The following is a 24,129-nucleotide window of genomic DNA, read 5'->3' as shown; positions in this document are numbered from 1 at the left end:
AACTAAGCCAATACAGGGGAATCTTTAAATGCCTATTACTGTCACATTCCACCCCTCCAGGATCCTTGGCTTTACAATCTCGATCTAATGGAACAAATAGAGGCACTATGCTTTGTACTCCTTGCCAACTATGCCATAATGTAATGTAATGCCAAGGAAAGGCAACTTCCCAAGGTTCAGAATACCAGCATAGGTGCTCTCCATTTTATTCAGTGACAAACCAAGAACAGAGAAGGTCAAAACATGACATCATTCAAAATACAGCATTTACTAAGGGTGATTAAATAATCTCCAAGTACTACCCCACCCCAGGACCTTCCAATCATTCAATCAATTACAAAGTCCCTGTTCTAAATACTTCTCCACCCCTAGGCTATACCTTCATTTAGTTCACCACAAAGTCCCTCTTTTCAAATGGAGACCAGTTTCCAAACATAAGTAAAATACATTCATTTGCTCAACCATAGAACACAAAAAGTTCAAAAGTTCCCCACCCCTGGATCACAATTGAATCTACCCCAGAGTTACATCAAGTTTAAGCTCAGCACTTAATACCCAAAAGGAGGTCTTTTCTTCATCTTGACAGGACGCAAGTTCTCAGCAATCTTAGTTCCTGGGGAGACAAGGCTTAGCAAGGCCATAAGATACATTGCCAGTCCCTTCATGAATTCATCCTCTGTCTGTAGAACAGTCCTAGAACCCCTGAACACATTAGCAAAACCCTCTCCCAGGGTTTCTGTAAACATACAACAAGAAAATCCTTCTTCAGGGCTTCTGAACCAACAGAAAGGTTCCCAGACCCCTGCAACAACAGCACTGTCCTTCACCAGTGGACAGTATTCATTCTGTCTGCAGGACAGTCTCCAGACCCCTGCAACAACAGCACTGTCCTTCACCAGTGGACAGTATTCACCCTCTGTCTGCAGGACAGTCTCAGGGCTTCTTAACCAAAAGCCAGGTTCCAGGACTTCTTCAACAACAGGACTGTCTTTCACCAGTGGACAAATCTGGCAAAAGGACATCAAAACAGACAGACAAAGTACCAGCAAAACAGCCATGTCTCCTCAGTCCTTGGCAGCTCAGGGAGCAGGTCTCAAAAGTCCCCCAGCAATTCTCTCAGTCTCTCTCCCTGGCTCCACGAGGTGCTGCTTCCAAAAAGGTCTTCCACCTCTCTCTTGTCTCTCCAAATCTACGTCACCAGCTCCTCCCAGTTCAGGACTTTCTTTTCACATCAACAAGTCCATCCCACAGATGGGATTAACAAGCTCTGGGTTTTAACACAATCAATTTGAAAACTAAGCCAATACAGGGGAATCTTTAATTGCCATTACTATCACAACAGGCTATACTATCTCTTCCTGTCCCAGCCACTAAGAAACAGCTCCGTACTTTTCTGGGCATGGCTGGATTTTGTAGAGTTTGGATTCCTAATTTTGGACTAATTGCTAAGCCCCTTTATGAAGCTACTCAAGGGCCTGATACCCTTCCCTTAGAATGGGGACCTGATCAGGCCACAGCTTTTAAAACTTTGAAATCTAAACTGACTTCCTCACCGGCACTGGCTTTGCCGAATCTGGAAAAACCCTTTACATTGTATGTAGATGAGAGGAGGGGTCAGGCTTTGGGGGTTTTAACTCAGCGCCTAGGACCTGATCCCAGGCCTGTGGCATATTTTTCTAAACAACTTGATTCTGTGGCTGCTGGATGGCCCTCATGTCTCCGGGCTGTAGCAGCTACCGCTGTCCTAATTAAGGAAGCCTCTAAACTCACACTAGGCCAGCCCTTAGAAGTTTTGACCCCCCACCGAGTCCAGAGCATCCTAGAAGTCAAAGGTCACCAATGGCTAGCTAGTGGACGGCTTACTAAATATCAAGCCCTTCTCCTGGACACCCCTGACCTAACTCTCAGAATGTGCCATACTCTCAACCCGGCAACTCTTCTCCCTGACACGGCCCCTTCAGAAGGCCTTATTCATAATTGTGAGGACTCCCTCGACTCAGTACACTCAAGTCGCCAGGATCTTAAAGATGCCCCTCTCCCTAATCCTGATGAAGAATGGTACACAGATGGTTCCAGTCTTGTAGATCAAGGGGAGAGGAGGGCAGGGTATGCAGTGGTCAGTTTAAACTGCACCACAGAAGCCAAGCCCCTGCCCCCTGGGACTTCTGCCCAGAAGGCAGAACTGATAGCACTCACCAGAGCCCTGGAGCTAGGGGAAAATAAAAGGCTAAACAGGTACCCCATCAGTAACTATTCTATTCTCCATGAATCCTGTCCTTTAAAAAGTGAACCTGAATGGATTTCAAAGTGACAGAATCCACTGAGAGACAGAGCGTGGCAGAATCCAGCCCAGGAAAGTGCCCATGTGGGTCTGGGCAGGGGGAACACAGAGCACACGAGGGAGGGGGGGCTGCACCATCAAGGACTAGAGAGCAGACTACAGTGGAGTGATAAGGAGCCCAGCCAGCAGACCCACCCACCCCAAGGGCTATTCTTAGCAGTCTCACCATGGGCTGGGAGGACCGTTGGAGCTGGTAAGAAAAAGCACAGGGCCCTGCAGCAGAGACAACAGCTTCTCCTGGGGCTATCAGCCCACAGACTGGAAGTTTAAAAATCACCTACCTGGATTTTCCTGAAGCCAAGATGGCAAAGTAAACTCTAGCTGCTCCTATTACCTCCCTGACCTAGAAAACCCAGAGATAAATGTCCCACCCAGAGTAAAATCTTGAAATAGCAGAAATAGCCTCAGGTTTAGGAGTCACAGAGAAAGGGTGTAAATGAGCCAGTAAGGAGTCTGAAGTGAAGGGTGGGAGGAGTTCCAACAAGCACTACCTCACCTGACTAGCAAGAGCTCCTAAAGCCCAGGGTGGTGGAGCCAGCAAGAACTAACAACACAAGCCTAGGTGGACCTTAGCATCACCAGGGGATTCTGCTGACACCAGAGCTGTCAGCCTCCAGCTGCTGAGTCTGCCTGAGCTATAGCCCAGGGACATAGAGGCAGACCACCCCTCCCCCACAGATTACTCTGTGAGCCTCAGGGTAAATCAGCGGAAACACTGAGAATCCTGGCCTTGGCCTCAGTCTAGACACGCAGAGGCTACAGCACACAAAGTCAACAACCAGGCCCTTAGCTCCCAGACTAAGAAATTAGGAAATAGGAAATCACAATGGGAAATAAGGATGCTGAGAAGGGGAAGGGAAGGAAAGAAAATAGATCTGAACTTATTATAGCAAGCAAAAACAACCAAATACAGAGGACAACATGGACTCTATACTCATACCTGAGACCACAGAAGGAAATATGAACTGGTCTCAAACCGAAAAAGCATTCTTGGAGGAGCTCAAGAAAGATTTTTAAAGCCAAATTAGAGAGGTAGAAGATAAATTTAAATCTACAGTGACCAAATTGGAAAAAAGTCTCACTGAAGAAAACAAATCCTTAAAAAGTAAAATTTGTGAACTAAATGGAGAAAATGCCCCCCTAAAAAAGGACCTTCAAAAACTAAGCAAAGAAAATAATTCATTAAAAATTAGAATCAGTCAAATTGAAGCTCAGGACTCTATGATGCACCAAGAGTCAATCAAGCAAAACATGAAGATTGAAAAATTAGAAGAAAGTGTAAAATATCTCACTGGAAAAACAACTGACCTGGAGAACAGATCTAGGAGAGAACCCAAGAATTATTGGTCTACTGGAAAGCCATGATGAAAAAAGCAGCCTGGACAACATCCTCTAAGAGATTGTCAAAGAAAACTGTCCTGAAGTCCTAGAATCAGAAGGTAAAATAGTTATCCAAAGAATTCACTAGACTCCTCCTGAAAGAGATCCCAAATTGAAAACTCGAAGAAATATAGTACCCAAATTCCAGAATTACAAGGTTAAGGAGAAAATACTGTAAGCAGCCAAAAAGAAACAATTCAGATATTGTGGAACTACAGTCAGGATTACACAGGACATAGGAGATTCTACATTAAAAGACTGGAGGGACTGGAATTTGATATTTCATAAAGCAAAAGAGCTAGGACTGCAACCAAGGATCAATTACCCGGCAAAATTGAGCATAATCTTTCAGGCAAGGAGATGGTCATTTAATGAAATGAGGGACTTCCAGACTTTCCTGATGAAAAAGCCAGAGCTCAATGGAAAATATGATCTTCAATTACAAGACTCAAGAAAGACATAAAAAGGTAAACAAGGAAAACACACACTCACACATACACACATGCACACTCATGCAAACATGCATATAACTTGGGGTGCAATAAGAGCAAACTGTTTACATCCATATATGAGAAGCTGATACCTGTCAATATTGAAATATGATTATCACAACCTTTAAAAGGGATATGCATAGATAGAGGGTATGGGTATAAATGAACTAATCTGATGATTAAAAAAATCCTTATTAAGGGGTTCAAAGGGACTGTAATGGGATAAAAGGAAAGGATGAGGCAGAAAAAGGTAAATACAAAGAAGCATAAAAACATACTATAGTAGAGGGGAAGGAAAGAGGGAGATGAACATCATTTGAACATTATTCTCATTGGTTCTGGTTCAAGGAGGGATCAACATAATCAGTTAAGTATAAGATTCTGACATGAAAAGGCACAAAAACTCATTAAATAGAGGGAAAGGAGGGAGGGAGAGGAGCACTATATGAAATTTATTCTCTTTGGTCTGGGGTCAAAGAGGAAATAACATACTCTCATAAGTATAAAAATACATTGTGCCCTATAGGCAGTAGGAGGGGTAAGGAGGGGATAAAGAGGGGGGGTTAGAAGGTAGGGAAATAGTAGTAAGGGGAAAGGGTAGATAAAAAAGCGGGGGGTCACAGGGAGGGAATACTGAGGGCGGCAGTGGTCACAAGGAAAACTCTTAAGGAGGGGAAGGGAGAAGGAAGAAACAAAAACATAAGCAGGGGAGGGAATAGGATGGAGGGAAAGAGACAGATAGTCATCATTACTGTGTATGTGAATGGGAGGAACTCTCCCATAAAACAAAGGTGGATAGCAGAATGGATTAAAACCCATAATCCTACAATATGCTGTCTACAAGAAACACATTTGAAACAAGGGGATACACACAGGGTAAATGTAAAAGGCCGGAGTAGAATATATTATGCTTCAGCTGAAGTAAAAAAAAAAGCAGGGGTAGCAATCCTTATCTCAGATAAAGCAAAAGCAAAAATAGATCTAATTAAAAGAGATAAGGAAGGAATGAAGCAATATCATTACTTTACATATATGCACCAAGTGGTATAGCATCCAAATTCCTAGAGGAGAGGTTAAGGGAATTAGAGGAAGAAATACAAAGCAAAAGTTATACTTGTGGGGGACCTTAATCTTCCCCTCTCTGAACTTGATAAATCTAACCTCAAAATAAACAAGAAAGAAGTTAAGGAGGTGAAGAGAATTTTAGAGAGGCTAGACATGATAGATCTCTGGAGAAAACTGAATGGAGATAAAAAGGATTATACTTCCTCTCAGTGGTTCATGGCACATACTCAAAAATTGACCATATCCTAGGGCATAAAAACCTCACAATTCAGTGCAGAAAGGCAGAAATATTAAATGCATCCTTCTCAGATCATGATGCAATAAAAATCATATGTAATAAAGGGCCATGGAAAGAGAGACTAGAAACTCATTGGAAACTAAACAATTAAATCCTAAAGAATGAGTGGGTCAAACAAGAAATTATAGAAACAATCAGTAACTTCATTCAAGAGAATGACAATAATGAGAAAACATACCAAAATGTGTGGGATGCAGCAAATGCAGTTTTTATGGGAAGTTTTATATCCCTGAGTGCATACATTGATAAATTAGAGAAAAGGGAGGTCAATGAATTGGGCATGCAATTGAAAAATCTAGAAAAAGAACAAACTGAAAATCCCCAATTAAATACTAACTTAGAAATACTGAAAACCAAAGGAGAGATTAATGAAATTGAAATTAAGAAAACTATTGAATTAATAAATAAAATTAAAAGCTGGTTTTATGAAAAACCTAATAAAATTGATAAACCCTTAGTCAATATGATAAAAAAAGAAAGAAAACCAAATTATGAGTATCAAAAATAAAAGGGGTGAATCTACCTCCAATGAAGAGGAAATTAAAACAATAATTAGGAATTATTTTGCCCAATTGTATGCACATAAATTTGACAATCTTAGTGAAATGGATGAATATTTACAAAAATATAAATTGCCCAGATTAACTGAAGAGGAAGTAAATTACTTAAATAACCCCATCTCAGAAAAAGAAATGGAACAAGCCATCAGGGAACTTCCTCAGAAAAAATCTCCAGGGGCAGATGGATTTACTAGCAAATTCTAACAAACATTTAAAGAACAATTGATTCCAATACTCTCTCTCAACCCCATATCTAAATCTATAGGACAGCCCTATCAGTTTTACCTCTGTAACATCTCTTGAGTATACTCTCTTCTCTGACACTGCCACCACCATTGTTGCAGGCCCTCATCATCTCTGATAATCATTTAATACCATATTTTGGCCAAAGTCTGAATTAATCAAACAGATTGCTCTGCCTCATTTGAAAAAAAAGGCTCTCTTTCTATGTCAGCCACTCCAGAGACTAGATAAGGTTGGGAGTAGGATTTAAAACAGACACCCTGAGATCATAAATCCCAAACAGATCCAGCTTTGTCTTGCTCTCTGAGTGAGCTCAGAGAACACCTCTTCTTATGTCAACAAACCAGAAGAGGCTTACAATGGCTCTTAAGTACAAGACCCTCAACTCACAGCATTAACTTGAGTAATGGGACTTTTTTTTATCTTAAGATTTTCTGAATAAATACCATGTTATGGAATGTTAATGTAAAGAAAACACAGATATTCTGGATAATTTCAACGGACACTTTGTCATCTCTCTTGTTTTATTGTATTTACCATTTATCCAATTAAGAAAATTCCTTTCTCATACAATGATTAAACCATTATGGGGATCATAAGTTTGTGTGACTCAGCTACCCTGTATTGGGATGGTCCTAAAATGCACTTAAGCTCTCTCATCCTTTTGTTCCTCAGTCAGGACTCTAGTCCTGCAGTCCATGTACAAGTAGTAATGCTAGCCTTAAGGGAAATATGAATAAGTGTTGTGATTTTATATTACTATTTGTCTCCTTTAACAAAACCTTTGAAACAGGTTGACATCTCATACCTGAAATACTGCAATAGCCTGCTTGTTGGTCTCCCTACCACAAGTCTTTCCCCACTCCTACACTCAGCTGCCAAATTAATCTTCCCAAAGTGCAGGGCTGATCATGCCACTCCCTGCTCAATAAACTCTAGTGGATCCCTTATCACCTCCAGGATCAAATACGAAATCCTTTGTTTCAAATTCCAAGCCCTTCATAACCTGACCCCTTTCTATCTTTCCAGTTGTCTTACCCTCTACTCACCACCATGTACTCTGTCTTGTAGTGTCATTTGGCTTTGCTGTCCCTTGAAGAATACACTTCATCTCCAGACTCCAGGCATTTTCATTGCCTTTCCCTCTCTATCTTCATCTGGCTCCTGGCTTCCCTGAATTCCTTCAAGTTCCAGGTAACTCCTACCTTCTGCAAGAATCCTTTTATGATCCCCCTTAATATTAGTGCCTTCGCTCTGTTGATTATCTCCACTTTATTCTATATATATCTTGTTTATATATAGTTGTTTTTATGTAGTTTCCCCAATTAGACTCAATTTGAGAGCAGCACAATTTTTTTGCCTTTATATCCTCCGTGTTCAGTACAGTGTTTCACTATTGACATTCATTCTGAGCCAGGAGAGCCCAAATTTTAGCCATTAAGTGGTGCTTGGGCAAGGACCTATTGTGGTCCAATCTATGAGCTCCAGAATGACAGAGGTTTTTCCCCTCCCAGTTAGAATTTTTTTTTTTATTAAAAGGGCCATCCCTTGACTCACTACTTTAAGAGGCCTATTCACTAAATGGACACTTAAAGTGAGAATCTGAAAAGATCTTAGTCTAAAAGGGCCAGGGTCTCCCATTGCATCCTGGGCCATCTCCAGTCATCCTGATGAATATCTGGTCACTGGACCCAGATGACTCTGGAGGAGAAAGTGAGGCTGGTGACCTTACACAGCCCTCCCTCACTCAAATCAAAGTGAACTGCAAGTCATGTCATCATTTCCCTGATGTCATGGTCCTCTTCAAAAATGAATGACAAACACAACAACAATAGCAACAGTGTTTAGCTCATAGTAGGCACTTATTAAATGCTTAAAGGCTTGATTTTACATGGCTTTCAGTTTCATCCATAAATGCTCCTGAGATGAGAGAAGTACAGCTGAATTTCACACTGTTTAGTGTGCAGATTAATTTTTTCCTCCACTGCTTTTCACTTTTTGTCAGTTAATAAGTATTTATTAAGAGTAGAAGACTAAGGGGCGGCTAGGTGGCACAGTGAATAGAGCACCGGCCCTGAAGTCAGGAGTGAGCACCTGAGTTCTAATCTGACGTCAGACACTTAACACTTATAGCCATGTGACTTTGGGCAAGTCACTTAACCCCAATTGCCCCTGCCTTCCCCTCTCCAAAGAGTAGGAGACTAGCCAGTAAGTTGTTGCAATAGTCTGGGTATCAGATGATGTTGGCCTGCACCAAGGATATAGCAGTGTTAGAGAAAAGAAAGGGGCGTATGTGATAAATGTTGTAAAAGCAGAATCAACAGAACTTGGTAGCAGATTGACCATGGCGGGGTGAGAGAGTAAGAAGTTGAGGATGGGGGTGGCTGGGTGGTTCAGTGAGTAAGAGCGCCGGCCGTGGAGTCGGGAGGACCTGGGATCGGTTCTGGCCTCAGATATTTAATACCCACACAAAATAACTGGCCGTTTAACTTTGGGCAAGTTACTTAACCCCAATTGCTTAAAAAAAAAAAGTTGAGGATGACACCTAGGTTGAGAGGATCGATGAGCTGGAAAGTTATGGTGTTCTTGATAGTAATAGGGAAGTTTTGGAGGGTGGAAGAGTTTGGGGGGAAAGATAATGAGTTTTGGACATTTTGGGTTTAAGATGTTTGCTGGACATTCGGTCTAAGATGACCAATAGGCAGTTGGAGATCGAGACTGGAGATTAGAAGAGAAGTGGATCTGAAATCCATCTACATAAAGATCATTGAAATCAGGGGAGCTGATGAGATCACCAAGTGAAATAGTATAGTGGGAGAAGAAAAGAGGGTCTAGGACAGAGTATTTGAAGGGCTGTCACATTTAAAAGGGATTATATTTGTTATGCCTCCTAAGGTAAAACCAGGTGTAAAACTTGCTGATGATTATGAAGAGGAAAATTAGGGGTTGATGAAAGGAAAAAATTTCTAGTAATTAGGGCTATTCAAAGTAGCATGGGCTGTTACTGATGACAGTGTTCTGTCATTCATTAAAGTTCTTTAAGTATAGTTTAGATGACCATTTGGTTAGATAAGATTGCTGGTACCCTTTTAATGCTAAAATTCTGTAATTCCATTTCCCACTTTTTCAGACTCAATATCTTCTTTAATCTGACAAGAATAGAGCTATTATAATCCTATAGCCTGGGTTTTCTCATTTTTAAAAATAATATTTTGTTCTTCCCTAATTATATGTAAAAAACATTTTAACATTTGCTTTTAAAAATTTTGAGTTTCCAAATTCTCTTCCTTGCTTCCTTTCTTCCCTCCTCCCTGAGATGGTAAGCAATCTGATATGCTGCTATAAATATTTTGGAGTATATGGGGTCTTTCTTATTGATGCTTTCCTTGGGGTACAAATTCAATATGGAGTCTCTGATTCCAAGGGTCATTTTTAGTCACTTTATTTGCATAATTCCAAGTTGCATTCCAAAATGGTTGCACAATTTCACAGATCTACTAATGTATTAGTGTGCTTATCCTTTTACAATCCCTCCAACACTGCTACCATTTTTTTGTAATTTTTGCCAATTTGCAGGATGTGAGGTAAAATCTCAGGGTTGTTTGCTTTGCATTTCTCCTATTTTTAGTGATGTGAAGCATTTTTTAATGTAATTGTGAATATTTTGCCATTCTTTTGAGAACTGTTTATATCCTTTGACCATTTTTCTATTGGGGAATGGCTATTAGTCTTAAATATATTTGTTTTTTAATTATTATTATTTTTTAGTTTACATGATTCATTTCCACAAGATTTTGAGTTACAAATTTTCTCCCCATTTTCCCCCTACCTACCACCCCAAAACAGCAATCCCACTGAATCTTAAATATATTTGTATATAGATTTATTGTTTACATAGATCCCCCCAATCTGATCACTTAGTTTATTTTCTTAGATGCATTAATATTGTCCATGCAGAAGCTTTTTAGTTTCAAGTAATCAAAATTGTCTATTTTATTTTATAATTACTTCTGTCTTTTGTTTGGTTAAGAATATCTCTTTTTCCCATAGCTGTAAGATGTATATGGCCTGTTTTTCTTCTAATTTTTAATCATATGATCTTTAATATTAACATTGCCTATCCATTTAGTATTATGTCATAAGGTGTTGAACTAAGCTTAATTTCTGCCAGGCTACTATCTTGTTTTTCCAGCAGTTATTATCAAATAAAGAGCTCTACCCCTTCACCCCCAAGTAATTCATGTTTTCCACTTTATCAAACATTAGTCTGTTGAGTTCTATTGTTTCTACATCTCCCTTGTATAGTCTGTTCCACTGATCTATTCTTCAACCAATACCAGATGGTTAATAGATCTGGAAACCATATTTCCATCCATTGTTACTGTTTCTCCTATTGATTTATTTAATATAAGGTTTTTGAATTTTCTTCTTCCTGTGATCTTTGGTAATATCAATCTTTCCCTCCTTTATTTTCCCTATCACTCACTTTCTGATTCCCTCTCCTCTGATAGTGGTTTCCCTGGGGTCTGGAATCTCAAAGTGTTTCAGCTTCCTCCTATGCTGGGCAATTCATGGTCCACCAGCTTAGGTCTCTACCCCAAGTGACTTCTGGTTGGCAGAACTGGCCCTGGCTAGATACTGCACTCTTTCCCTCAGGCTTGGTGAAGTGCTGCAACCCTCTTTATCATCTCCCCACCCAAACCTTGCCCACGCAGTGTCCAGTCCCACTCCCTGTGATTCTTATTTCTTTGACCCAGTACTGGGAGTTTGGAGCTTTCCTTTGCAAAAGCTAACCTTTTACAGGGTTGTCTACCCTGGCACTGGCTTTCCTGGTATAATGGGGTTGTCAGTCCAACCCTAACAACCCTGAGTTTTCCACCCTGGCCCTAAGAATTCAGAGCTTTGTAGCACTGGTACTAGAGGGTTTTGGTCTATGGTAGGTTTTTCCCTTGAAGAGCTATTGTTGCCTGGCTGTTTGTTGCAGCTAAGGCAAATTCCACAGCCTGTAGCTGAAATTTCCATAGCATGGAAAGTTGGGGGGGGGCTTAGAGTGTGAGGATGGGTCTTGTTATAAGCCTGTAGTGGGTCCTTGTGTCTACTAGACCCAGCTTGATGTATTTTAGGGGAGGGGTGCTGAGTGAGCTCTGGGTCAGTAAGTATCAATTCTTTTTTTTTTTTTTTTAGTATTCCTTTGGATTCTAGGTATCCTAGACTACGCAGACAAGCTGAAGTTGCTTTATATTTGGCACATAATTGCTGTTTTCAAAAGATTAAGAGGTCATAGGGATTAGAGAAAATGTTTAGTCCTCTATCTTGTTGCTCATGTGACTCAGAAGACCTGTTAATTGTTTATATAACTTGGATACTAACCCCTTACCAGAGATTTGATACTAAGATTTTCCCCCTATTTAGTTGCTTTGCTCTTGCTTTAATTCCTTCATTAATAGCATTTGGTGAGACACAGTGATGTAAGGAGAGAAGTCTTTGTTCCTCTCCACTGATGCTGACATATGGCTCTGTGAAGTGGGCCTAGGTCATTGGTCTCTGCATTTGTTCTTTTGAATTACAGATTAAGGGATTAGAGAAGATAATCTTGAAAGTTTTGAAGGGTCAGGAGAGTGAATGTTTGGGTTTCCAGGCATCTAGACCTTCTAGAACCTCAGCATCCAAGACTTGTAGACAACTAAGCATCAGTTCCCCAAAGAGCAAGGTGTTGTCATTGGTAGTAACCTTTGGTACCCAGTCCAGAGGTAGGTGATATGAAGACTCATCCATTAGCAATGGATGCTGCCTATGGAAGAAAACTTGGTGGGCCCAGTGCTATATAAAAACTATTCTAATAGTGAATCTACTCTCTTCAGAACCTGACTTGGGATTGGAGAGATTATGCCTCCAAGATGTTGGGGGAAAATGTTTGTACTGCTGTTCTTGTAATATCTCCAAAGTAAATATTCTTTTGTAAAAGCTAATTAATGTCAAATTCTTAAATGGGACTGGGAAATTAGTTATTGGTACCAAACAATGGAGGGAAACAATCAATGCATGCTAAAACTGTTGGCAATAGAAAAAAGATACCCATAAAGCCTTCAGTATACTCCAAGAAGACTTGGCAGATGATACAGACTATTTGGCTCTGGTAAAGTGAGCCAGAGCATACTGGTTACAAAGATGAAAATAAATGTAAATAGAAGTTATAATATTTTCTCTTCATACCCCAATGGAACACCTTTTCCACATAGCTTTGGAGATTACTGTCATAAAGAATCATATTAAAAGAATTATAAAATTTCAAAGCCAAAAGGGATCACAGAAATTGTATAATATAGTCCTCTCATTTTACAGATAAAGAAATTAGTTTTTACATTTTTATATGGCCCAAGTTACTTGACCAAAGTCACATAATGAATTAGTAGCAGAATTGTTCCTACAACCTACATCTCCTGACTCTTGGTACAGTATTCTCATCTCCTATATTTTTTTTACATGTAAAAATACAGAATGGCTTATTATGTATAAGAAAAATTTTAACAAGTTACAATGTAGCTAACAAAATGGCAAGAATCATATTGGAATAATCTTACAAAAATGCCAGAGCCCAAGGTAGACAGTACTTATGCTTTCATGCTTGGGGAAAAAATACAGTAAAGTCACAAAATACCACTGGTAGAGAGTAAAGAAGAAAAGGACCAAGATGCAGTGAGATATATTTAGAAAACAGGTGAAGAGAGTTATCCATCCTCTGAGAAACAGAATACAAATAAGTATGGTCTTACATAGATGCATATGAATATATATGTCTATGGTGTATGATCATAGACATATAAGGATATGTATACATAAGTGTATGTATGTAAGGTATGTATGGATATGTTTTTGTATGTATGTCTATATAATGTATGTATATATGTACATACACACACACATATATATCCATGCTTAATTGTAAACTTCTGGGGGTTGGGGAGGAAGGGGGGAAAGCATAAAGTAAAAAGTGCATAGCAGAGAACAAAAGAAAACTTACAAGAAAGCAAAAATGGACAGCTCACAACACAATGTGTAGTACTTATTATATAGATTTTCCTGAAATGAAAATTTATTGTTGTATATCCTGAATCCTCTTATGTTCTGCTGTGTGCGCATGTTTCTTTTTCTTTTCTTATTGTGTATTTAAGTTTTAGTATTTAAGTCTAAAATTTTAAAAAAGAAAAGAGGTGATGGAAAGAAAAGTAGCTATCATTTTATTAAAATGTGGCTTTTGGCTGGAGAGTACTCAGCATATGCTATAATTTCAGAGTGGAAGTATCTTTGGAGCCTTGAATTATTAAGCTGACATATATTCACTTTTTCATACCTAAAGAGACTATGAGAATGTAAATTGTGGTTTGCTTTTTCTAATACTGGGTGAAAAGATATAGTAAGCTGACTTCTAGTTGCCTAAATGGTTGATGAGTCAGATGCTAGTTTCCAAACAGATCACAATTAGACCACCTTGACTGCAGTACTGCTTTAGTGAATACCCTACCACTGAATAATGCTTAATTAATGCTTTAGTTCCTTCTAAAATTCTGTTTTGAACATAGAACTTTTTTTTTTTTGCCTTTTTTGGAGGGCAATTGGGGTTAAGTAACTTGCCCAAAGTTACATGGCTAGTTTTTTTGTGTTAAGTATCTGAGGTCACATCTGAACTCGGGTCCTTCTGACTCCGGAGCCTGCTCTCACCTAGCCGCCCTGAACATAGAACTTTTCAACTTAAAGATCAACTAGATTTATATTTATGTCAGGAGTTGAAAAAATAATGATTTGTAGTGTTGAGGTTTAGGGGTGCTCAGGACCCCAAAATTCTAACATGCTGGGTCCTGCCCAAATGAATTTAACCCAAGACTTCTTTCAGCCAAGAAAAACAAAGTTTATTAAAGATTTGCCATATTGGGTAGACTCTTATGCAATCTGAGCATTTGTGTGGGCCAGAATGAATCTGAACACCTTTATGGAGGCATGATGAATCTTACATACAGTAAGGCTGTGTGAGTGATCTCTGGTGAGTAGTCTGGGGGTGACTAGAGGAGGGGTATAGGGACAGTCTTGATGGGAGTGGCCAGTAGTTGGGGTGACTAGAGGTCAGACTCCAGGAACCAAGAGAATGGGATTAAGGGTAGGAAGTAGTTGAAGGCTACCTGGAGATAACAATGGAGGGTAGGCTAGGACAAAGGCAACAGAGATTTGGGCCTAGTGATAATGGTAGGCTTATGGCCTTGAACAAACACCAGATCAAGTGGAAAGATTCAAGGAGAGTTCAAGGGGGTTCCCAGAGCCTATACCCCATCAGTAGCAATGTCCTAAAATGTCCATTAGATGAGAGAATTTACTCATGAGAATAGATGTTTAGGGTTACAGTCTTGCTATCCAGAGAAGAAAGTATTTTTTAAAAATACATATTAAAAAAATCATCATAATTTCCTCCCTCCTTCCTTCCCAGAGAGTTATCCAATATAACAAGTAATATTTTTTTAGAGAAGAAAATAAAAAAGATGAAAAAACTAACATAACTGATCAATACACCAAAAGTCTGAAAATATAATGCATTGTATTGATGAGGTATAGGCTCTGGAAACCCGCTTGAACTCTCCTTGAATCTTTCCACTTGATCTGGCATTCATCTGAGGCCATAAACCTTCCATTATCCCTATTCCTAAATCTCTGTTACCCTTAACCTAGCCTAGTCCTCCACTGTCTGTTACCTCTGGATTGCCTCCGGCTGCTTTCCACCCTTAATTCTACTCTCTAGGTCTTGGAGCCTGACGGCTAGTCACCCTATTCTCTTCAAGGCCCTCCTTAGATCCCTCCTGATCGCCCCTAGATGCACCCCTAGACTACTAGACCACCCCTAGATGCCTCCAACAGTCTTTCTATATATAAGATCCATCTTGCCTCCATGAAGGGGCTCAGATTCAATCTACCTGAGATTCAATCTGGCCCACTTGTCAATACAAGTATCACAAATGCTTAGGTTTCTTAAGAGTCTACCCAATATGGTGGATCTTTAATAAACGTTGTTTTCCTTTAGCTGAAAGAAGGCTTGGTCAAATTCATTCAGGCAGGACCCAGAATGTTGATATTTTGGGGTCCTGAGAACCCCAATGGTATCACATTTGTGAACGTCCTGTAGATAGGTGTGGTAGGGGTATCTTTTTATATCTCTTCTTTTAGGCCATGTTTGCTCTGGGGTTTTTTGGTAACACTTGATTTTTTTTGTGGTTGCTTTTCCATTAAATGTTGTTTTAGTCATTGTGAATGTTATTTTCTTGACTTTCCTTACTTTATTCTATCAGTTCATGTAGATCTTTCCATGCTTCTCCATAGTCATCACATTTGTCATTTTAAACACCATATTAATATTTCATGACATTCACATATCATAATTCGATTAGCTATTCCCTGATCAATTGTATTTGTTACAAATTCTTTGCTATATTAAAGATAGCTGCTATAGAAAATATTTTTAAATACTATATGGGGACATTTTTCTTATCAATGGCTTTAGGTTTTAACCTAGTATGGTTCAAAGTGTATGAACATTTTAGTCACTTTGTATAATTCTATACTATTTTCCAAAAATAGTTTCCAAAACTGTGCTTTCACAGTTCCATCTGTGAGGGATAATTTGCAGTGAAGTTTCCCCATTCTGAAAAATCAAATCTAGAGTGGCTTCAGCATCCACTAGGCCTAAGTTTAGAGGTCACCTGACCTTGCAGGAATCTGGGACTTAGAGCAATGGAGACCCAAATGCTTTGGAGCATTCTTTCATATGGTTAATACTTTACAATTCTTCTTTTGAGAATTGTTTGTTCATGTCCTTTGATCACTTATCTACTGAAGAATGGCTTTTGGTTTTAAATATATATGTAAAATTTTAAAATAACTTGGGTATCAAACCCTTCCCAGAAAAATGTGATGGATTTTTCTCCTCACTTAACTACTTCCCTTTCTATCAGAGGTACATAAATTTTATTTGTGCAGAAGTTTTTCAGTTATAGAAAAATATTTTTTAAAATGATTACTGAAAATGGAGAATATTTTACAACTCCCTATGACTGAATTCTCAAAGTAGGAATTAAATTAATGTTTATTTTTAACTAAAAAATTGTGCTTTCTCCTCAAATAGCAGGATCAATAAATAAGTGTGAATGTGCATTTCAGGGCTAAACAGCAAAGTTTAGATTTCCTTTATACAATTAAGGCAGAGAAGAGGGTTGTTTTTCTTTGGACACAAGGCAGCTTTCATTAATTTAAACGGAATCTTTCCCTAGTCCATCACCTTTGCTTTAACCTGTTTTCCTTCTTTCACAATTTTGACACCAGAGCTAATCAGTTTACTTATGAAATTTTCTCCACCTTTATGCATAATTCCTCTTTCATAATTTGCTTTTCTTTTACAGTGATATTGTTACTTTTTTTTTTACCAACAATCTTTTATTTCTGTTAAATACTTCATGTAGAAACGTTAATTTTTTTCTTAAGTTCAGGAGAAAAAAGGTAAAAAAAATTAAATATGGCTTTTGACTTTACCACTAAAAAAGCTGCTCTTTCAAACATTAGCAGTCATTTCTTAACTGCTAATTGTAACAACTTTTTCTCAGCATTCATTCTCCTTGACCTATCTGCAACTGACAGTGTTCATCACCTCTACCTCTGTCCTATCTTCATGCTCTACCAATCCTCAGCTCTGGATTGCTCCCTGAATCTACCTTCTTTATTTATTCTCATGAGCTGTTAAAACCTGCTCAAAGATTTTGTGCAACATTTACTACAAATTCAGGTTATGAAATTTCAGCTGAACCCTCATTATTGTATCACAATCATAACATCATAGATTTAGAGTGAGAAAGGACATTAGAGGTCACTGAAAATGTATCAACAATCACCCAAGGACATAGTGCATCTTGGACAGGTGATCTGAACTAATGAATGACAGCTAAGAGTTTTCCTTATTTCACTTGTGTGTTCAACTGGCCATCCCCCCAAATTTCTCTCAGTGGATGATCTTGCCCTCTACTTTTGCCTTTGATTCTCTCCCTTTTTACTTTCTTCAGATTGCTTTAGATTCAGATTCCTCCCACTGAAAAAGAGGAATAAGAGAAAATGATCATCTCCTTTTCTATAGCCTTCTTCCTATTGCCTATAAACATAGTCTCCCATCCCTAAAAAACAAACAAAACCCTTCATTTGACCCTGCCATATACTTAAAATATCATGTTAGATATTTCCTCCATTTTACTACCAAAAACTCCTTGGAAGTAGCAGCTTTACTTATTGATTTTCATTTCTTCATTACCCATTCATTCATTTACTTCAGCCCCTTGAAATATGGCTTTTGATCATTCTGGAGAGCAATTTGGAACTATGTCCCCAAAGTCACTAAAAAGTCTATACAATTTAACTAAGTTATATGAAATCACTATTAGGGCTATGCCCAAAGGGATAAAAAAAGAATAAAAAGATCTGAAAGTACAAAAAAATAGTACCTATTTTTGCTGTATCAAAGAACTGGAAATACAGGGGATACCCATTAAATGGTAAATAATGGTATATGAATATAAGGGAATATTATTGTGCCACAGAAAATGACAAAAAGATTTCGGAGACACCTGGGATACATATGAATCGATAGAGTATGAAGTAAGAAAAACTAGGACAATTTTCATAAAGTAACAATAACATTGTAAAGAAAAGCAAATTTGAAAGAGGAATCACCAACTATGGCTCTAGAAGACTGACCAAGAGGTGATGGACTCAAGGAATAGGATAAGACATATATTTTTTTTTTTTGGATAAAGTCCATGTGAGAAGTTGTTTTGCTTGACTACGCATAATTATTACAGGGTTTTTGTTTTCTTCTCCCAACCTACCAAAATGGGGTGGAGGAGAATAGGAAGGAAAAGATATTGGCAATAGGGTTGCTAAAAAACAAAAGGAAAGAAAAGAAAGTCATTGGAACACTTCCTAAAACTGCACAGAAGATAACAGAAAGAATGACTGAAGGAAAGAGAAAAGGAGCGCACCTTTTAAAGTTTCATGTTGAATTTAATACTTAACAGGAAAAACAAGCTGTATCTAATAGAGATTTATACTATAAATAAAAAATCTTTTATTTCTGTTATATACTTCATGTAGAAACACTTATTTTTTTGTTAAGTTCAGGAGAAAAAAGGTAAAAAAATATGGCTTTTGACTTTGTCATTAAAAAAGCTGCTCTTTCAAACATTAGCAATGATTTTTTTTTTAAACAATAGGGGTTAAGTAACTTGCTCAAGGTTACATGGCCAGTTATTTCTAGGTGTGGTGCTGAGTATCTGAGCCCAGATTTGATCCCCAGGTCATCCTGAAGCTGGAGCCAGTGCTCGCTGAGCCACCTGGCCGCCCTAGCAATGATTTCTTAACTGCTAATTCTAGTAACTTTTTCTCAGCCTTCATTCTCCTTGACTTATATGCAACTGACTGTGTTGATCACCTCCACCTCTTGGATAGTTTCTACTCTCTTGTCTTCTGTGACCTTGCTTTCTTCTTGTTCTCCTAGCCATCTTTCTATTCCTCTTATTCTTCTTTCATAGGATCTGGAGCCGCAAGGGATCTTTGACCTCATTTAGTCCAAACCCTTCATTTAACATATGAGGGAATGAGGGTCAGATAGGTTGAGTGTCTTGCTCAGGGTCAAACAGTAATTAAGTATCAGAGATGAGACCTGTACCCAGATCTTCCTGACTCCAAGTCTGGCATTCTCTCAACCATGCCAGGCTTCATTATCATACAGCTTAATTAGATCCTTTGGTGATCCAATTTGTTCCTATGGATTCAAGTATCAGTACTATACAGATGACCCATGAATGTGTATACCTAGCTCCTAATTGTAATGGCAAGCAAAGAAATAGTTAACACCTTGTTTCAGCTATTTAATTATTTAGCACCTTGTTTCAGTTAATGATTATAAAGTCTTTTGTTAAGAAACAGAACTTGTGAACTCCTGTTACTGATGCAACAAGAAGGGGAGGAGCTAATGACCATATATAAGGAGAGGCCCAGACTGGAGAGAGCAGAACTGAGAAGAGAAGTGAGAGGAAGAATGGTTGTGATGCTGGTACTTTGTCTGTCTGTTTTGATGTTACTTTGTCAGATTCATCTGCTGATAGAGGACATTGCTGTTGTTACAGAAGCCCTGGGACCTTACTGCTGGTTCAGAAGCCCTGAAAGAGGATTTTCTTGTTTTATGTTTACAGAAGTTCTGGAGGAGGGTATGACTGATGTTTTCAGAGGTCCTGAGACTATACTGATGATTTGTGTTGATTCCTCAGACCTTGTTGGTGGGTCTGTGCTGATTTCACAGGCAGACAGTAAATTGATGATGGTGCCAGCAATGTGGATTAATATTATTGTGGCTTTGTTAAGCAACAGAAGCTGTGAAGGACTTGAGGTGGGTTGGACACCGTGAGCTTCAACATGGAACAGGAACTGGACAAGGAGCTGGACGAGGAGTTGGGAGCTGCTTGCCTTTGAACCCAGGTGAAAGTTGGATGGGTTCGGATAGGAGCTGGACCCATGGAAGAGGAACCATGGAAGCTGAGAGCCAGCCTTGAGTCAAGATGAAAAGACCTCTCTTTGAGTATTTAATGCAAACTGAGAAGATCATGATGTACTGTGGCCTAGTGGTGGGAGGACTTTGTACTCCTGTACTTTTCAGGATGATTCAATTAAAGATGATTGGAAATTAAGTTCTAGTTAAGAAGAAAGAAGACTTTTTGACTAAGAGATTAAGACAATGTAACCTAGGGGTGAAGAACTTTGACCTTTTGTACTTTATGTCCATTAAGGGGGCAAGCCTCCCTAAGGATGACTGAGTTAAGGACTTACTGAACGATATCTTTTACTTAAAACTATGTGACCACTTTGGTGAAAACCATGTGGTCATTTTAGTGATAAATTGTTATGCCATAACATTGTGAATGCTGTACTTTGATTTCTATGAATGTTTTCCTTTAATTTGCTGCTGAGTAAATAGAGATTTCACTATACATGTAATCAGAACCTTAAAGCTGTTCACAGCATCAGTCCTCTGGAAAGCTGCTCATGCTTGGCTGTACACTAATTTATTACAAAACTCCAGTCTCACACAAAGAAATGACTTAGATACGTCCACATTGGCACTGCAAACTGAACATGTCAAAAATGGAATTTACTGTCTTCTCATCTAAATTCAACCTTCTCAATTTACTTATTTTTGTTGAGTACTATCATATTCTCAGTTATTTAGGTTTCTAACTTTTAATCATCCTTGATTTTAATTTCCTATATGCCAACACTTGCTAAGTCCTATTGATTCTTTCACTCATAATCATTCCCTTCTCTCCATTCACATGGCTACCATTCTAGTCTGGGCCCCTATCAAGTCTTACATGGATTATCCCAATAGCCTCCTAGTTAATCTACCTGACACCAAATTTTTCTTTCTTCTAACCCAGAGGTGTTAAAACTCAGCCTCAGGGCCTGTAAAACTCCTGAATATGACCCAAACCAGATTAAAATGTAACTGGAAAAATTTGAACAAAATAAATAAAAATACAATACAACATAATGTTAAATTGTGGTTTTCTATGTCAATATGTGGCCAGCATGGATCCAGTTCTAATCTATTTTTATCTGTCAAAATAATCTTCCTAAGGAACAGGTCTAAACACATCACTTCCATACTCAAAATTGTTTACTGAGTCCTGAATGCCTCAAGGATAATTTATAACTCCCTCATCCCGGCATTTAGGATTTTCTATGATCTGGCTTCAACCTACCTGTCCAATCTTATTTTACTTCTTACCTTTTCACATACTTAAAGTTCCAACCAAATTAAATTATGGTCTCTTTTTTTTTTTTTAAGCAATCAGGGTTAAGTAACTTGCTCAAGGTTACACGGCCAGTTATTTCCGGGTGTGGTGCTAAGCATCTGAGCCTGGATTTGATCCCCAGGTCATCCTGACACTGGAGCCGGTGCTCTTACTCACTGAGCCACTTGGCTGCCTCAAAATTATGGTCTCTTATACTGATATTTCATTCAAGGGTAAAAAGTATCAGAGAAGGGGAAGATTTCTTTTGACTTGCTGAAATATGATTTTATATTTTCTGTCAGTTTGAAGAATCCTGTTAATTAAAAAAATCCATTTTTGAGTGCTTACAATATGTTGAGCCATATATTGGATGCTGAAATATGTAAGATTTATCAGACATTGGTCCCTGCTCTTCATGGACACACAGTTTACATACTAGTAGTACATATATAAGATATATACTCAAATAAAAATGACAAAATTAAGTATAACTGCATTAGAAGATTGAAAAAATATACTATGTTGGTTCAGAGGACAGGGAGATCACTTCTAGATAGAAAGGAAAGTTTTGTGGAATTTCAGCAGGGATTATAATAGTGGATGGAGTGGATGGATATTTATATATATGGATATATATTTCAGGATAAAGGCTCAGAGGTAAAAATGTTTATGGTATGTTTGAGAAACCATGATTAGTCTTGTTTGGTGACGGGATATAGTATTCTAAGCTAAGATTGCACAGAATCATCTTCTAATCTGAGGAGCTCTGTATAATGTCTGGGATTCCTTAAGTCTTCAAGAATATACAAGGGGAAATAAGGTGAGTTAAAGTTGGAAAGAAAGGTGAGCCACCTTATAAAAATGTGGTTGCAAATATGTTAGTTGCTTTTAAAAAGTCACTTCTGCTCACTGAATCTTACTAAATGAACTACTATAATATGAAAAAGCTAAAGGTTGGCAAGTGCTGAGATTATCCATTGGGATGAAAGACAAGTAACAGGGGAAGACCAGACACTTACCAGGGCATCATTTCTTGAGAGTGGAGAAACAGGGAATCTCAGAATTAAGCTCTCAAAGAAGACCTTAGTTAGTTTTTTTTTATGATTTCTTTATCAACAGCTACTACTCTGTAATAACCAAATCACCTCAAGCTAGCTTGGCAGATCCTCTTCCCATCCATAGAAAAACAGGTTAGTGGACCTTTCTCTCCTCAAGGGGTCTCTCCTTCTGATTTTCTTAGAATATATGGACAAGCCACTCCTGAACTGATAAATGGTCAAAGCATATGAACAGGCAGTTCTCAGAAGATGAGATTAAAGATATCTATAAGCATACAAAAAATACTCTAAATCACTGTTGATTAGAGAAATTCAAATCAAAACAACTCTGAGGTACCACATCTCACTGGCCAGATTGGCTAAGATGACAAAACAGGAAAATGATAAATGCTGGAGAGGATGTGGAAAAATTGGAACACTAATGCATTGTTGGAGTTGTGAACTGATCCAGCCATTCTGGAGAGCAATCTAGAATTATGCCCAAAGGGCTATAAAACAGTGAATACCCTTTGACCCAGCAATACCACTTCTAGGGTTATATCCCAAAGAGATCAGAGATGTGGGAGGAGGACCTGTATGTACAAAAATATTTATAGTGGCTCTTTTTGTGATGGCAAAGAATTGAAAATCAAGGGGATGCCCATCAATTGAGGAATGACTGAACAAGTTGTGGTATATGAATGTAATGGAATACTACTGTGCTATAAGAAATGAGGAGCAGACGGACTTCATAATAACCTGGAGAGACTTAAATAAACTGATGCTGAGTGAGAAGAGCAGAAGCAGGAGAAATCTGTACAGAATCACAGACACCATGTATGTGTGACAACTAACTTCAATAAACTGGGCTCCTCTCAGCAATGTAAGGTTATAAGACAACTCCAAAAGACTCATGATCAAAAGAGATATCCACATCCAGAGAAAGAGATGTGGAATCTGAAAGCAGATTGAAACAAACTACTTGCTGTGTTCCTTTTTCTTCTTTTGCTTTGTTTCCTCTTTCCCACTGATCATTCCATCTGTTATAATCCTTCTTTATAAACTGACTAATGATTAATGTGAAGATATTTGTAGATCCTATATTTGAGTGCATGCCACCATGATGCGGGGCGGGGGGTAGGGGAGAAGGAAGAGGAGAAAACTTGAAACTCAGGGACTATGGAACTGAATGATGCAAACTAAAAGTAAATAAACAAAATCAATTTAATTAAAAAAATAAAATAAAAAGGTATTAGCTAAAAAAAGAATATATGGACAAGACAAGTATCCATTGTACCAGTGATCCAGAGGCAGACAGACAAACATACACATAATGTAATATAATAATGTAAGGTAGGTTATTTCATGTGATTTTGTTAGTATAAGATAACAACATACAGAGCTAACCTGTTTCCTTGTAAAAGGCCTATTGACAAGGCTTTATAATCAAACAATACCTTTCTATATGACTCTTACCTGGCACTGGCATGGCTATATGTCCATTACTAATCAGCATTTGAATAAATACTTTTTTGAGGTTTGGATCCAGAGCAGAAGTTCCAGAGAAATTGTAAGGTACAGTTATTTCATGGTATGCATTTAAGGACAATTTTAGAGCAGGTGGATCTGCAATCTTAGGAGAGTAGTTGATGGACATAAAAGCTATAGAAGTAACAGTCAGAGGCACCAGAATCTGTGCTGTTAGAATCTTCCATTCACGCCAACTATACATAACCTTCTTCACCAACATGGCAAAGAACTGCTGGCAGTGAAGACAAAGCTATAATAAAAATAGGAAAGACATAGTTTAACAATGTTCCCAGATTTAAACATAAATCCAGCTGAAA

At 38.4% G+C, this 24,129-nt stretch overlaps 1 protein-coding gene across 1 annotated transcript in view; it reads right to left on the bottom strand.

The window, feature by feature from the left end:
- The window catches only part of LOC138163251 (phospholipid-transporting ATPase ABCA3-like), a 230,876-nt gene that overhangs the window by 60,728 nt on the left and 146,019 nt on the right, over positions 1-24,129 (bottom strand). The window contains exon 20 of the mRNA XM_069090799.1: positions 23,759-24,062. Within this exon, the coding sequence (XP_068946900.1) occupies positions 23,759-24,062 (304 nt within the window). The remainder of the gene's footprint in view (positions 1-23,758; positions 24,063-24,129) is intronic.

This window comes from Petaurus breviceps, unplaced genomic scaffold (assembly GCF_028583685.1).
Source record: "Petaurus breviceps papuanus isolate PSGF00001 unplaced genomic scaffold, PetGlider_PUasm1.0 187, whole genome shotgun sequence".
NCBI classification, from domain to species: domain Eukaryota; kingdom Metazoa; phylum Chordata; class Mammalia; order Diprotodontia; family Petauridae; genus Petaurus; species Petaurus breviceps.
Note: the sequence above shows the minus strand (reverse complement) of the source record. Positions and strands in the feature narration are given on the sequence as shown.